This window comes from Lissotriton helveticus, chromosome 6 (genome assembly GCF_964261635.1).
Source record: "Lissotriton helveticus chromosome 6, aLisHel1.1, whole genome shotgun sequence".
Taxonomy (NCBI): Eukaryota; Metazoa; Chordata; class Amphibia; order Caudata; family Salamandridae; genus Lissotriton; species Lissotriton helveticus.
The window spans coordinates 1,472,637,136-1,472,654,834 of record NC_136067.1 but is presented as its reverse complement, the minus strand read 5'-3'; the positions used below and the strand labels follow the sequence as shown (position 1 = coordinate 1,472,654,834).

The following is a 17,699-nucleotide window of genomic DNA, read 5'->3' as shown; positions in this document are numbered from 1 at the left end:
TCATATATTCTTCATGCTGCCAATATTTATTATAGACAAGTGGTTGTTTTGCATGTTTTTCTAAATGGCACGATTGAATCAAGAATATTATAAGATATTGGTCAAAATGTTTTGCATTTCTGAATGGCGTGTTCTTTGGGTTGCTTGAGGATTGTAGTGCTTGTTCTCAAAACCGCTTATCGATATGATGGATTGGCGGTGTAGGCTTATTCATATTTGAGGTAGGCTAAGTTGTCAGGCTGAGGTCTCAGAATGGTTAGTTGTCGTCCAGACTGAGAAAATGCATCAGTTTAATTTATAGATTTCCGTCAGTTCATTAAGGCCTTTTAGTGCGGAGTTGAACTTTACAATGAGCATAGCCTCCCGTCTTGTTAATTTGGCGTCCAAGTCACCCCCTCTGAAATCACATTCCACTGTCGAAATGACTGTCCGATTTAGGTCAGTTTCTGTGTGTTTCATCAAGTGCCAATGATTGACTAGTGGGGCCGTCAGGATGTTTTTTCTGATCCTGGGTTATTCTAGTTCTTACTTCCTGGTTGGTCTTGCCGATGTATAACAGACTACACGGGCACTTAACCCCGTAAACTACAAACCTAGATTTACAGTTTGTAAAAGATTCGTGTTTTCAGGAGATGTCTTTATGTTTAAAAACATCCCCTTCTTCTTTAGTGGCACAGCGTATACACGTTCCACATTTTTTATGACCTTTAATTGGTGAAGTACTAGGAAATATCTCATTGTAGCTTGTTCTTTTTGCGGAAGGGCTGCCCTTACCAATTGATTTGCAATGCTTTGGTCTTTCCGGAATGCGAACAGTGGTACTTTGTTCAATGATTCATGAAGGTTTTTAACCAAATGCCAGTTAGAACTCGGACAGAATGTGGATACACAAACAATCCTTTCCATCTCTTTTTTTGGTTTTTTCTCTAGTAGACATTCCCGGGGGGTCCACCACGCTCGTTTAAGTGATCTTTTTAACCGTTTTCTTGGAAACCCTCGTTCTGATAGATTCTCCATTAATTTGATTGCATGGAATTCATATTCGTCTTTATATTGGCAATTCCGCCGGATCCGTAAAAATTGACCACCAGGTAAATTCTCTTTAAGACTGCGGGGGTGGTTGCTTGTGAAATGCAGTTTTATGTTCCGGTCAGTCTCTCTTTTTTTTTTTTAAAGAGTTGTCGCCAAGCCTCCATTTGATGGATAAACTTCGACGTCGAGGAATGGCATTCGGTTTTTGGAGTAGTGGATGCTGAACTGTATTTCCTGTGTTCGGTTGTTTATCCAACCACGGAATTTCTTAAGATCTTCCTCATTCCCAGTCCAGATGAAGAAAACGTCGTCTATAAACCAACTCCAATTTGAAATCATTTCAGCATAGGGGTTGTTTTGATAAATACAGGTTTCCTCATGTCTTGCCATAAACAATATGGCCAGCTCAGGAGCAAATGGACAAGCCATGGCTACTCCACCTGTTTGGAAATAGAATGCGCCATAAAAGTTAAAAGAATTCTTTTTCAGGGCAAAGCTGGCCAGTTGGATAATGAAGTCGGTAGGCACCTTTTGTGGCCTCTCACGTGTTTCTAGAAAAGATTCCAGGCCGTGGATGCCTTCATCTTGAGGGATTTGGGTATACAGTGACACCATATCCATTGTCACCAAAAAATTAAGATTTTCTTCAAATTTGATTGATGTTAATTTATTGATGAAGTCTGTTGTGTCTCTAAGAAAGAACTTTACATTAACTACAAATGGTTTTAGAAAGAAGTCGACAAATTTGGCTAGAGGCTCCATCAAGGATTCACACCCGGAGACTATTGGCCTCCCGGGTGGTACGGTCTCACTCTTATGTACTTTCGGTAGTACATAAAAAAGTGGTATCCGAGGGTTCTTTATCTTCAGATATTCCAATTCTTTTTTTCCTAAGAAACCCTCTTTGTTGCCATCCTCTAGGATCGAATATAGCTGATTCTTTAGTTCAGATGTTGGATCTTTATTTATTTTTCTGTAGCATTTTTCATCATCCTGTTGTCTTTTTACTTCAATAGTGTATAATGTTCTATCCCATACAACTATTGCGCCTCCTTTGTCGGCTTGCTTTATCATAACCAATGCGTCCTTCTTTAGATTCATCAATGCCTCCGATTCTGATTTTGTTGTATTATATTTAATCCATTTTTTCCTTTTTTCCATGTCAGTTATCGCTGATAAGATTGTCCTTTCAAAGGTTTAGACTTCCTTTGGAATTTTATTAGAGGGTGGGCAGAAGGGTGACTTGTTCCTTAAACCAGTAGTTTCAATTACTGGCTCAAAAGGGTTTTGTGCAAAGAATGTTTTTAACCTGATTTTTCTGCAGAATTGTATTGCCTCAGTTTTCAATTTTAGAAAATATGTTTTTTTGGATGGAACAAACGTGAGCCTTTTTGTAGGATACTTTGTTCATCTTTAGTTAAAATCTTTTTTGAAAGATTATAGATTGGTGAGGTTTTTAATTCTTGTAGATGTGTCGACGAGTAGACATTTCACATGGCTGTTGATTGTACTGTATCCTGCCTCTGGGTTTCGGTTGGCCCCTTCCTAAAAAAGGAACCTGTTGCTGTTGATAGGCTCCTCTTCTATTAATGTTTCTGCGGGGTTCAGGATTTTCTCCTTCACTCCCGCTCCTGGAGGAGGAGGTCTCAGAAAATGTGATGAAATCATTGGATTACCTCCCTTGATATTCTTTAAGGAGTTTGCGTGACTCTGGTCTTGAGTAAAAGTCCGCCTGTAAATAAGGATAAACTTTATCTAGGCTAAAATTTCTTTTGTCCTTTTCGAACTGATTACTTTTCTGATTAATTGTATAATCCTTAAATTCGCCAATCTCTTTTTCCACCTTATCGAGTAATACATTAGCGTCAGTTATCTGTTGATTTTTAGAGATGGCGGTTTGCAGGCTTCCAATTTCTTCCAATTGTAGTTTCGACAATTTTTGTGCCGTTTCCACTGTTAGTACCATGAGATCCTGACTGCACTTTGTTTCAATGTAGCTGTAGCCTTTTTTATAAATGGGATCCTCAGTAAAGATTACAGGTACATTTTTTATTTGAAGGCCTCCCGGGATGGTTGTTGCAGGAGGAAGTGGCCATGGAGATCTGTACGTATTTGTTTTTTCTTCAGCCTAACCAGTTTGTCTGTTTCGTTCTGATTTTGTGCAGAGACACTCAGTGCAGCAGAGGCAAAAAGTGGGGGGGCAGATAATTTCTTGATATGGTCTAGCTATACACGAAGGTTTCATTGTCTGACATAACACAACTCTACAAGACTCGGCAGAACTACCAAAAAAGGCCGCAAGGCAAACACAAATTAATCTAAATCACACGACGCAGGACCTCAAACCTGCATTAATGGACCAACTTTTTCACTACTCCTTACACAAAAGTCACCTGCTAGGGCAACCACACAGGCATCCGCCTGCAAACACCTTAGAAATCACTACTGGGTATGGGCTCCCAACAGTAAGGCCAAGCCACTGACCTAATAATAAACAGAACAATCGCCAATACTGTTATCCTCACTTTCTTCTCATTTATCACGACACATTGGAATTAAACCAAATATGGGAACAAGATTTTCAAATCAATCTGAATAAATCAATATTTTCATTTTACTTAAAGTACATTTTTTTGAAAAAATTACAGCATTTCAACAATTTTTCAAAAACCTCCAACATATACAATCTATACAATGCAATAAGAAATAAAACTATACATATTCCAGATCATTCATCACTCATAATCAGTCAATACATCCCCCATTCATGCATTCAATCTCACACCCAAGAACAAGAATCTAATTACAATAAGGATTCAATGAAACATATATACAAAACCATAGACAATATGTTTTTCTGCTGCTTCTCATTTAAATGCTATTCACAATTTTGAGATCTTATGGCGTAAAAACTAACGGTCTATGCGTTTGGAACTCCTACTTGGTAGGGAGTTCTCATCAGGACCTCACAGCTGTGGAAATAACAAAAAATGTTCAGTTGTAGCACCCATTTTTTTGCCCTTTTTCCAACTCAACTGCCCTTCCACTCTGTTGCCACTACTTACCTCTTACTGAAGAAGAGCGTTTTTAAATAAATGAACCAGTAGTGAAACACTGTGGTACAAAAACCAATGAACCACCATTAATAATGTATGCCATTCTATTGCATTTAAATGTTTGAAAAAATTTTTAGAGGCTCGACAGGGGTTCGTGGAGGGACACGCCCACCTTGTTTTTAACCCCCCTCAAATGGGCTGCTTTCAAGGTAATAAACGCAAAGGCTTATGGGCCATGCAGTGCGTGTCCGCCACAATAATGAAACTGTATTAGGTGCCCTGGATGGGCCCCGAAGGGCGGGTGAGCCATCAATCCTCTGTTGCTGGTCCACATGGGTCTCGGGAGTCTCCGAGACTCGTGGCCCCCTGTGACATGGGCTGGTGCGCGCCTTCACGCGCGCCTTCACTGCCGTGTACATTTTCAAAGCTCCAAAGTTACCCGCAGGCAAGGCAGCACACTCCAGCAGCTTGTCACGAGCATATTTCTTGCATCAATTGTAAGGGTAAAAGCTACACTCCGTCCTTCTGTAATTACAGTCCTCTTGTTGCATAATGAAGCCTGACGCGTTTCTGGGCTAATGTCCTCATCAGAGGCTCGACAGGAGATTCATGGAGTGGACATGCCCACCTTGTTTTGACTGTAATTACAGAAGGACGGAGTGCAGCTTTTACCCTTACTATTGCTGCATGAAATATGCTCGTGGCAAGCTGCTGGAGTGTGCTGCCTTGCCTGCGGGTAATTTGGAGCTTTGAGAATATATATATATATTTTTAGGGTTTGGAAACATCTGTGACATGGTGCAGGAGCTGGCTACAGAACAGGTTCTATAGACAACTTCCACTACGTACATCCAAATTCCAAGTGCAGTACCCAGCAATATGCCCAAATTTTACTGCAGATAGCTAAAGGTCATAAGCAGAACATGTTAGAGGGTCACACAGGCAGTTGGACCAATGGGTATAACAGAAGATAAAGCTACCAAAACAAATGTTGTATGGAAAGTCTGCCAGATAAAAATACTCTTTGACAGTACACAAATTAAAAAAAGTCTTACTGTTCAGGCTTATCCAAAGACTGAGCATTTTTGCTCTCTGCAGTCAACTTTGCATGGTTTTGAAGCAATACTAGTTCTTCTGGCTGAGCTCTCTGAAATAAATAAAGAAATCAAAAAGTAATGTGACTAGTCATGGGCAATTAGTAACAATTTAGCAATATTGCCTCCTACATCACATTTCTTTGCACTTATTCAAAATTTCCCAGAATATTGAGGCATATTGTAAAGGGAGCTGAAATAACACTAAAGAACCTTGTTCACAGGTGAATGGTAACAAGAACTTCACACTTTTAGCAACATCAAGCCCATGATAATGGTATCTGAAGGGCTGCATAATTAACAGCATCTCCACAAATAAAATGTCCACTGGTTTCACATTTGCTGAAGATAAAAAAAAAACGATCACAAGTTCTCCAGGCAGTGAAAGAAAATTCAAAGTGCATCAGGGACCTTCAACATGCAATTCTGGACTCTGACAATTGGATCGATTTTCAAGATTCACGTAGTAGTTGAGTGAAGATGCTCCTGCAATACAAACTTCAGATGCAGAAATATTTCTCACAAAATGGTTTAACATCTCTCTGCGGCCTGTACAGTGGAGGTTCTGTCTCTACCACAACCTTGGTTTAATGGTCCTTCAAATATCCATCAGCCCATGCTCAATTTTAGGTGTGTTTGCAGGTGTAACCCACTTGAACCTATTTTTAAGGACCGGCACTTAGAGAGAAGAAAAACAGAAAAGGGAGAAATAAGACTGGAAAACAGTGACAAATGGAGAAGTCAAGGATAAAAAAAAACATGCAAGGATGAGGCAGAATGGGTCTAGTGATTGATAAAAGCGGCATGAGGTGGAATTAAAATTACACAGCCTTGGCATTCAGTACCCACACTCTGACCCTTAGATAGCATTGACCACGGCAGTCTTGGCAAACCTTCACTCATGTCACTTATTCTTTAACAAATGAAACATTGCCCATAAGTATTTATGAAGATAAACCCAAAGATCGTAGTCCTTTACATAAATTTGAGTCTGTTCAAGTCTTCTGCTTTCTACACTCCTCAATTCATTATTAACAATACAGTATTTTATTTATCATAGCACATGACTGTAAATGATTGAAAATGATCCTCCCCACAATCTTAATGGAGCTGTCCACCAAATAAATTGGCCTATAACTTTTAGGTGACCCCCCTATCGCTTTTTTAAAAAATCATCACCATCATAGAAAAGGACCAGGACTCTGGAATCCTATTATATAGGGAATTATGAAATAGATTTGTCAGCTGTGGTCCCCACAAATCAAAGTTACATTCAAAAAAGTTCTTGGGGATCAAATCAGGGCCCGGCACCTTACCACCGACGCTTGCTCGGATGGCCATTTCAACTGCCTGGATGGTAAATTGCAACAGGATGAGGAGGAAAAGAAACGGATGCAATGCATCCTCACATACTCCATTGTTTTCAAGATAATGTATGCTGGTAACATGCTCAATCCATCCTGTCCAGAAATATCATTGTTCAGGCTGGAATTCAAGGGGGCATCTCGCTGAGAAAGCCTGTTTACTATTCTCCAAAACACCTTACTGGTATTTTGTGCAGCAGTCAATTCAAGCGTTTCCCAATCCTACTAGAACAATACATGATTCCTTTCTATCAGTCAATAATACATCTTCCTAGCCTCTCGCATTGCCCCTATATCCCTAAGAGACCCAGCTAACTTATCCAAATACGGTTTGCAGCTGAACAGTTCCCATCAAATCAGCAAGGATGGTCAGACACAGGTTTCCGGGGTTTCAATAATGAACTCTTAATAATAAAACACAATGGTTGATGGCATTGGAATAACTCATCCGCTGGCCCCTCATTTTAACAGGCCAAATAAATTTAGAGGTTCTTTTATAGTAAACCATTTAACACAGCTGCAGAATATTTGAGATGCCACACTAACCTTAAGCCATCATTAGTGTATGAACTAATGTAGTCATATGTTGACGGTCTTTTATCCGTGTCGTACGGGAGGGCTCCTTCAACTAGTAAAACATGGTCACTCTATTGGGTTTCTTCCACATCACCACATAAAGACCACTGCAAATAGCTTCTAGAAGCAAATAAATAGTCAATGATGGATGCTTGCCCCTCACCTGTTGGCTTGCCGGGACAGCACCTCTGGAAATACTTCCCCATCTCCAAAAGATCCAATTGGGCAACTAACTCTCTCCATTACAAGCCCCTAACATCCCACACTGCAGTATCCAAGCCAGAGCTTCAAGAACTTGATTCTACAGATTTGCATCCCATCTTTTACTAAAGTCTCCACAAATTGAAATCCATGGTTGGGATGCATAATCCTTACTTATAGGGTTCAGGGCTTCAATGAATTCAAACAACTCATGAAATAAACCAATGTAGGAATTAAAAAAATATTTGTTATAAAAAAGTAACCAAATAAAAACTAAAAAAACTCTTACAGTCTTGAATTTACAAAGCCTCTATAAGCAGGGCTACCCGTATTCACAATTGTCACAGTGAGTCTGAGATGGAGTTTATCTTTAGGTCTACCACGAAGAGAGGCAACAGCCGTGCAGGAAAAAAACATGAAACCATTGCATACTATAGGTGATATCGCCCAAGTTTCCTGAAGAACAATAAAATTGTAGGTATTAATAAAGGAAAGCCAATATGACATTGGAAATCTTGCTTTTAAGCCCAGCTACATTCCAGCTAATCATAGCAACACAATTGTGACTACTTATTTCTCCCTCATACTGCTACCCCACTAGAAAACCAACAAACCGGGTGTTTAGATTTTTACAGATTAGCATTAACTGTGGTGGCCATAGTAACGGAGGTGGCAGTAACCATGACACTGTTCTTTGGCTGATCATTAAATTGATGCCCCAGAATCCTACTCTAGGTCTAGTGCATAAATCCATATACTGTGGGCCCATGAGCTGTCAATCCTGATCATCAAGATTCGCTAAAGGAGCAAATCGATTACTACACCCTAGATTAACATTATCAGGGATTGAGCAAATTGGCGGGCCCAGAGTTAGTACGACATGAGTTTCGGAATTGGGAGGTCTGTAAAAAAATAAACAAGAGGAAGAATACAAACAGCATTGTCCTTTTTTTAAAATAGTTTATTGGCATTTAGAAAAAATTACATCATAATCAATACAGTTACATATCCACAAGAATATATATATCCTCTACGTCGTGGAGATTACTAGCATATGTCCACTGAGTTCACTGTCACAACAATTCCATATTCAGAAGGTATGGTATGCTCGCTACAGTAAAGTACGAGAGAGGGAGTGGCTGGATTCTTTAGGAACCCAACCCATCTTAGATAGTCATGTATTTAGAATGCAATGCATACAGAAATGCCCTATGACAATTCAATCCAAATATATAGGAACGAGAAAAAACAGAATAAAAAGAAAAAAGGAAAGAGAAAAACAAACTCAGTGCATCCTTAAACTTAATGCACACGGAACAACTGTAAAACTACCAGGGTTCCACAGTCAATATCGTTATTGAAAACAATTACATCAGCCAGGGGGCCTCCAGAGGGAGGGGGAGGAAGTGGGGACCACTCAAAGAACCCACAACATACAGGAGCAATGAGCAGCTACAAACCCCTTAAGGGGGATACCCAAATAGTGGCCTGATACAGGAGGGTCAACCAAACCTGTTCCCCCGGGGTTCCCATCTACATGCACACATCAAGATTACAATAGACATCTAATACTCAGGAGTTGTGCGACTCCCCCAATCCCTCAGAGTCAGGTGTGTTCATTTGCGAGTCCTGATCTGGCTTTTACGCGTGTCCCATGCCCTTAATATATCCTCCAAAAGCTCTGCCAAAGGTTTACGCCTCTACGTCATCTTGTCGAATCGTATTGAGTGAGGGATGTGATCTGAAAGGGATCAACCAAGGTGTTCAGCCGCGGAGAGCAGCGGAGCCAATCTATCTGAACATAAGAACATATCCAATCTTGTATGTAGATCATACAGGGAGGAATAGTAAGACTATTCTCTTCTTAGCGTGCTGTGAAGTCTCTAAACATCTATCAATTCCCACCCCCTTTCCCAGTTCTTAAGCCCATGGCCATAGCAGTTGCTACTGTTCTTCTTAGCGGGGGGAGTAGATCTGTCCCAGTCTAAGTCACACACACAATTAAAATCAAATCATCACGTGCCACTCCTGCCAATGCTCTAGAAAGCCGTCCTAGAAAGGAAATCTGATCACGACCACTACAAACCTCCCCTCTGCATCTATGAGTTTCCAGGAGACCTGAAAAGGAACCCCAGACCTGACCCACACAAGCACTCCCCTTGCAAAAGCAAAGAACGTAGTTGCAAATAGCTGCCCTCGCCATCTACGTCGCAACCTAGTCACTTCCACTTCTGTGAGATGGGTCTCCGGCAGCAGCACTACATGTGCTCCCCACCGTCTTATGTAATTCAGGATACTGTAGCACTGGGAAGGAGAACCCAGCCCCCTGACATTCCAAGTCAAAAACTTAAATTCCTCAGCCTGACTTGTATTACTGGCCATCATCTGTAATACCCTCTCCCACTAGCCCCCCCAGAGCACCAATCTGCTTACATGTTGTGGACCTCCTGGCATGTCACAACAAACCCAACATAACAACTCCCAGAACTGCAACATACTAAACTTAAATGGTGAAGCAAGGCTCAAAACCACGCACGTCAGGACCTACCCAGAAGGTCCAAAGCTAGGACCTAAGGGGAGTGTGGCCCTCAGTACGGGTGTCCAACCAGAGCACCAGTAAACTCCCAGCGTGCACCATCCTAGATAGGCCGGTCCAGCCCACACCCAGGGGTGCACCGTGCCTTTTTCGCTACCCCTCCCCGATCCCCTGCAAAGGAAACAGTGATATGATCACAAGACATTACCAATGGGGAGGGGGACAGAACAACAGTACATGAGAGGAGGACATTGGAGAAAAAGCATGAAGGAGACCGAAATCCGCCGCCCAGTTTAAATAACATCATCCGCGGTGTTTAGACTCACAATTAGCAGGTGGAGACTCTCACTGCAGGAGGCATCAGAGTCAGTTTCTTTCAACCCTTTCTGCGAGTCCGCTCCACCATCCGATGGCGACCGTCCACCTTGCATCATTATCACCACTGCCTGTAGTGCTTCCATTCTCCCCTGCACTGTCCGCGATAGGCTCGGCTTCCTCGCTGCTGACGTTTCCTCAAAAGTTTCCTGGGCTCTCTAGCTGCTGGCCAAGACACCTTCGAGAGAGTCTCAGGCCGACCTTCCATCATATTCCCATTACCAAGCTGCCTTAGGGTCCTTGCAAAAGTGTGTCTTCCCATCCAGTACTATCCGTAGTCGGGCCGGGAACATCAACGAATATTGGCTCCCTTCATCGTGCAAGGCTCGTTTAACCTCTAATAAGGAGGTGAGGCGTCTCTGAACCTCCAATGTATAGTCAGGGAAGAGAGATACCTTGTTATTTTCAATGACATATGGACTCTCAGTGCATGCCTTCTGCAACAGTATATCTCTGTCCTTGAAATCGAGCAGACGGGCTACCACTGGGCGTGGGGGCTTCCCCGGGGCAGGCGGCCGGGACGCCTTGCGCCCTCTCCAAGGTGTATAACACTGACAGGCCCTCCGGTGCAACCACATCTCTGAGCCATCCTTCCAGGTATTGGACCATATCAACACCCTCCAAAACAGTATTGTCCTTAACCAAGGGTTGAGAAAGCCAAGACGGGATTTTCCCCACAATCATTGTGTACGCAAAATTAATAATACAATCCCCTTGAATGGACGTGCAGGAGGGACCAACCCAAGCTACCTAATGCACCATTAATATGTTTTTATAATCTTGCACATTAAAATTTGAGTGTTTAACCAACCAATGGCACGCCTTGTTATTTTGAAGTTATGTTATGTTTAGATCTCTTCTATAGCGCACGGCTGCCCCGAGGGGCGTCCCGTTGAATATGAGACTCCTGAGCGAGATTTTATACTGGGGGAGCGCCTGCCAAAACAACAATACAAGGACAGCAAGCAGGTGGGAGGTTAATCACGGGAGGCTGGGAGGGCTCTATTGAGGATTGGAGATTGCTTGATACATTAGGCAATACTTAAGAGGGTGCAGTGAGACTAGGTAAGCTGGATAAATGAGCAGTAATGTCTAGGAGCTTATCAGGCTGTAAAAATCTTCCTGATCTCTGTGAGCTTTTCCCTTTGTTGGGACACTAGTGTTATCCCCCCCAGAGAGGCAAATATGTACAAATATATAAGCCTTATAATGCCTTCTGCTCTTCTTAACATACAGTCAGAACGTACCCAACTACTGCCTCCAGTTAGGCTCTCTTAGGGAATTGAAACACTCATTCAGAATTGCTGAAAATGTTTAAATCACATTGTCCCAAGCAAAGTCCTGTGTATCTCAGTGAAATTTTTAACACCCAAGTCTGACATTAAAGAAATAAATGGAAAAGAGGAGTCTACAGTGCGCCTGGACTTCCGCATGCATTTTACGTATAGTGGGAGTGCTAGTAATAAAAGAACTAAAACGTCTTCCTTAGGCTTAGATACATCAAGACTCGCCAAAACAACTCTGAGCTGAGATCACAGCAACAGAGCTGGCTACATCAAATGGTTTAGCCCTCACATCTTCCTTATCCCTTAAACCAGCAGTAGAGAGGAGCTACTCCTGTGCACCACAACAACAAACGTCTCTGCTAAATCAATCTCATTAGAAATGATGCTTACTGCTCTTGCCTAAAAGGAGTCAATTGTTGTGGGGATTCCCCTTACGGAGACCTTACTACAGGTGACCTTTTTCCCCGATTGTGTCATGCTTCTGGTGCCCGACTTTAATCTCCTTTGAATTACAGCTTTTCTTTTGGGTCTAAATCGCAAGGCCAAAAGAAGGAGCCCAGCCTCGGTCAGGCCTAGATCGGCCCACTCTTGGCACGGTGTGCATCCGGGCAAGAACCACACTTCCCATTCAGCGGGACACCTCTGATGTAATTATGTGGCTCCTGTGCCTGGAAAATGCCTGTGCATCTTGGAAGGCTGAGTGATGTATGTCCCACCCCAGCTGACTGACAAACAAAGGCTTCAGCTAAAGGATGAGGCTTCCACTCAGCGGGATGCCTCTGATATTTTTATGGCGTTCCTTCACCTGGAAATGGCCTGTGCACCTTGGAGCACTGGGGGACTTAGTCCCACCCCAGCAGACTGGCAAAGAAGGCTGCAGCTGAAGGATGAGGCAAGAGGTGGAATTAAAATTACACAGCCTTGATATTCAGCACCCACACCCTATACCTTAGATTGCACCGGCGGTGGCCGTCTGGACAAACCTTTACCCCTGGCACTTATTTTTTTTTTTACAAATTAAGCATTGCCCATTGGTATTTATGAAGATAAACCCAAAATCGAAGTCCTTCACACAAATTTGAGTCTGCTCAAATCTTCTGTTCCCTACACTCTTCAATTCATTATTAACTTTGCAAAGGCGATCAGAGTTCAGTTCTTCTATATTAGGTTGCACTCTCTTTGCAAACCATTTAAAAAAGACTGAGGGAAACAAGCTCTTGATCTGTGTTTTTTTAATTCACATTTTGCCTTGAATTATCAAACTTACATTCAATACAAAACAGGTGAATGTAGGTTTACTGGAATATTATACATTTTTCCCAGAGGATTCTATACCCTCAAAGAGCGTAAACATTCTTCAAAATAGTACAATTTGAGAAAATGCATTTTGGATGAACTAGACAAAACTCAAGGGCTTTAAACATGTTCAGCATTAAAAAAAAAAGAGATGCGAGATGGATGTGGCCTAACGGCTAGGGCAGTTGACCTTGGAGCTGGGGAACCCGGTTTGAGTCTCAGCAGGGACGCTCAACATCCTGTGATTGTGGGCAAATCACTCAATCTCTCCATGCCTAACAAAAACTGAATGTGTCCATCTGTAACCCAACTGGTGCTCATGTAAAGCGCTCTGATCCCTTTGGGACAAGTTCGCATTATATAAAACTCCACTCCAAAAAAGGAAGGATGGGGACCCGTGAATGCCTATGTGAGCCAACCCCCCGCCCCCAACATTGGTCTTATGTTGTCTTCCTTGTAAACAGAAGATGGTCAAGCAGCAAAGATTTTCTGGATTTCAATAAATTCCACACTGCTGTTCTCAGACATATCCTTTTGCCCCAAAGAGATTGATCAATCCTCTCAACAAGTGGAGAATTCTCTAGAGCTATAGTATTTTCTTTAGAGAAGGGGATTGTGGTTAAGTATCTTGCTGTATTAATTGGGTTTCCACATACTAAATGGTTTCAAGCCCATATTTGATGGGGGTATATACAGGTAAGGTGAGGTGTACCAATTTTAACTGAGTGTGGAGCAAAGTATTTAAGATCCCCTGCTGCAGCGGACTCAGGGACACATTAGGAGTTTGAATAACTACCTCTGCTACAGCTTCAGAATCCCAAATTTCAGTGGAGCTGCTTCTTTGAGATGTTAGAAGGGAGACCGCTTAGTTTGGACTGCACACCATAAGAATAAATAGGAAGTGGTGCTAGTTAACAGCCCAGAATGAAAGAAAAGGTAGGATACCTGTAAAAGGTTTTTCATTAAGGGGCCAGAAGTTGGTGATAAATTCTACTTAATCTACAACCACTATCCTTGTCAGGGTGAACCACAAAAGTCATTCAATTATTCTGTGCCTAACTCTCTGGCACCTTGGCACAAAAGAAAACCAGTCAGGCTTAACTGAGAGGCACAGCTGTGTTAATGGTAGCCCATTTGCAGTGAGATGATTGCATTTGAAAGACACTCTGCCTTTCACCGGCTAGTGGGGTTATCCTATGACTGCCTACAGCAAGGGTCTCCAACCTTTTCTGTAGTGAGAACTACTTCTGAGCAGTGAAAATCACTGTGAGCTCCTGAAGGCCAAGCCACTTGCACAGTGTTACTAGACACCTCCACACCCAGCATCATTGACGTTATGCCTAATGTCCACAGAACCAGACATTATGGTTTGAATAGGGGCACTATGATAGGACTGCCATGTGTGTCAGTGAGTGTGTGGTCTGTGGGGATGTATGAACATGTGTATATGAACATGGATGTTTACAGGGTACTTCTTTTTTATCTGTACAGACTTCTCAGCCTCTGAGTGTGATGTACATAAACAAATGCTAGATGCATTAATCCCTGAGATAGCATCAAGTCAAAACTCATGCAATGTAACTTCCTTTGAATTTATGGGGTGTCAAAAAGGCAGGTGATGTCACTTCCTGTAATGTCAGATGGTCAAAGATCATGTGATGTCACTTCCTGTAACATCAGGTGGGGGTAACATGGCATGTGATGCCACTACCCAAGGCATTTTGATGAATTGATGTCAATGCTCAGAATACATACCAACTTATATGACTTTAGGTTTTACAAGATTGATACAAGGGAGAAGGAAACACTGCCTTTCTGGGAGAGAGATCGGAAGCCTTGGGGAGAACCTAGCCAGCAGTCGAACTTGGCTCTAGAAGCCAAAGCAATAGCAGATCCATCAAAAATTGATAATCTGGCAACAAAAGTTATATTTTTAAACATGAAACATTCAAGAATACCCACCTGCCTTGACAAAGTTGCTACAATTAACCAAAAGTGTCAGTTTGTTATGTTCTCACTTCATATATTCATTATATTATCATTAAATGTGAAGCAAGATTATTTTTTTGTATATTGCCCACACACAAGTGAGATTTGTACAGCGCAGATCCTGTAATGAACTGTTCCCTCACACAGGATGCTTAATTTAAATGATGCATATTGAATCACACAATTCGGTCACATTGGGAAGTTGAGATTTGAGTTCAGAATTGCACTGTGTGCAGTTAATAGATTAGAGCGATAGTTCCTTCTCTCTTCCATCTAAAATAAAAGGTCTGTGATTTATTTTGTTACCCAATTATTGATACTTAACCTGTGTTAGTGTGTCAGCAACTGGGCCAGGCCCAGGCCACCAATTTTCAGAGGGGCACATGGAGCTGTCTGCTTTAAAGTCCTGTAGGCATCAGCATACTTCTTACTCCACTCCAATTATTAAGACTAACCTTGTTTTAATCTTTTTTACCTGCTGCAGCTGCCGTTTTACACCCCATTAAACCCCTTCCTACCTCTCCATCTCCCAGTCACCCCCTGCTGACACACCCTAACACTGTCATTTGCACCACCAACAACTTGGCATTAGCGTGCTTGAGCTAACCTGTGATTAAATCAGAATATTTGGGGCAGGTGCCGAAAAGTTTGTGCTCAGAGGTCAGTTACATTTTTCATGTGTGCATGAACTGCAAACACAAAATTAATTGCCTGCTACCTTATTCAGCAGCTTCTGGAAGGGTGACAAGTTTCTTTCCACCCAGGGTGCTCTCTGGGCAAGGGCCTGCTCTGTCTGTAACCATGCGAACACTTCACAGGTGTCACTAAGAAGAACTGTAACCCATGAGGCCAACTTGTAGGGAGCTCTGAGACTTTTTGGTAATTATTTAATTGCAGTGATTGAGGTGTTGAGCTCTCCCAAACACTTTCTCTCAGCTATGCCAGATCTAACATTAACATAATAAAGCAGCATCTCCTATCTTCACCTACTGTGCTGGATTGCCTAGCTTGACAAAGCAAGCAATTTTAAGAGAAGTTCAAACTCTCAGTGTACCCAATTAAATACTTCACAACACAAAGAGGCCGTGAACTCTCACAGGAATTGATTCTCTGGTTACAAGGCTTCAAGGAGATTGAGGTCATGTACAGCATGTCTTCAGAGAAACATGCTGTCTACCACAGTTTAACCTCAACTTTCCACTTTAAAAGATGTGGGAAACATGGTCCCCTATGTCTTCCCCCAATTCAAAATCCTTTCCTCAAGTTGCAAAAAAAAGAAATGGCATAAGGGTGAAGGGTAGATGAGCCTGCCCTCACCTCCAGGTGCCAAAAAAAACAAAACAATTTGTGCAATACTTCTTCCGGAGCCAGCACAGCCAGACTATGAGGGACCATGATTCTCCTGCAGCAGCCAAAACACAAGCTTCAGTCCATATGGTAGTGTACGAAGATCAATGTGAAAGGCATCTCTTCAGTGTACCTCAATTTTCTGGTGTTCAACTGGCAAGACTGCTGTGGTCTAAGATGTTGTGCATTTCAGAGGTATCAAATTAATACGTTTTGCCATTCCACTGCAAAATTTCATCTTGCAAAAGTTGCAAGTTATGCTTTTCATGGATACCTCCTATTAAATGGACAAAAACGCCCAGATGATAGACTAAGTTGCCCTCTTCTCCTTCATGAGGCTCTGGAGGTTCATACTGGGCTTCTCTTGATGCCATATTAAATTCAGAGTACTGTTACTCCCTCCAAAATGATCGAAAGAAAAAATACAACCGAGTGCACGGGATGTGAACTCCCAATCTGAAATGAAAGTCACAAGACCAGAACTTCTTCAGAAAGGAATATAGGCAGTTTTCATTGCTCAATTTGAAAATGCTTTACTGAGTTGCATATATCGTGGTACAATTTACAGGTACTGCAACACCTAAAAAATGCAGAAAATTCACAAAAGACTGATAGACATCTTGCTCCTCCCAGTGAGGAGACTTCTAGGCTATAAGATCAAATGAAATGGTGCCATCATATTTAACACTATTTAACTTCCAGGTCTCACGGTACTCCAGGGAGATCTGGAACAGGGAATAAAAGGCCAGTAAGATTCCCACTGCACTGGCTCTATGGGTCCTGCTAGAGTAACACGGTTCCTAAGGCAGGTCAAAAAAATAAAAAACACAGGAGACACTACCTGGAAAACCAACCCACTCCATTAAGAAACCACCTCGCCTGTTTTTCAGATCACTACTACTAGATTGATGTTCAAGAGAGGCATTTAGTGAAAACGCAATCCAAGCCCATCATAGCCTCAGAAAAAAGCTATACGCAGTGCATGGCTAGGTTTAGAGGTCATACTTCGCTCTGTAAACTACAACTGGTGAACTTCAGTGTTTTTTAAATATTAGTTTTGATCCTATTTCAAAACTTAACAGTTTAGATACACAATATATATATATACACACACACACACACACACACACATATATATATATATATATATACACACACACACACACACATATATATATATTCACTGAAAAAACCATAGGTTATAGACCATATATAGTTAGGAATTAGCATTTAAAAAACCTTATTTTACTCACACAAAACCATTGAAATTCCATATATAGTTAGTTGCACTAACTATATATCGCGCACCCGCAATCCACTGCTGATGATGTCACATATTACATCATTCATGACATGGTCAGTGACATCACTGATGACATCTCAAATGACATCACTGATGACATCACAGATGACATCATCCAGTGACTGTGTGTTTCTGTAAAGTTTAAATATGTTTTACATATTGAAGAATGAGTAGATGTATAAGTGTCTGGATGAAGCATTTAGTAGGTGGGTGACTGACTGTATGAGTGAGTGATTAAATGTGT

At 41.8% G+C, this 17,699-nt stretch overlaps 1 protein-coding gene across 3 annotated transcripts in view; it reads right to left on the bottom strand.

Moving 5' to 3' along the window:
* LOC144763565 (uncharacterized) overlaps positions 1-17,699 on the bottom strand; it is an 803,973-nt gene that overhangs the window by 431,308 nt on the left and 354,966 nt on the right. For all 3 annotated transcript variants that reach the window (XM_078649286.1, XM_078649284.1, XM_078649285.1), the window contains one exon: positions 5,144-5,235. In XM_078649286.1, coding sequence (XP_078505412.1) covers positions 5,144-5,235 — 92 coding nt within the window. The remainder of the gene's footprint in view (positions 1-5,143; positions 5,236-17,699) is intronic.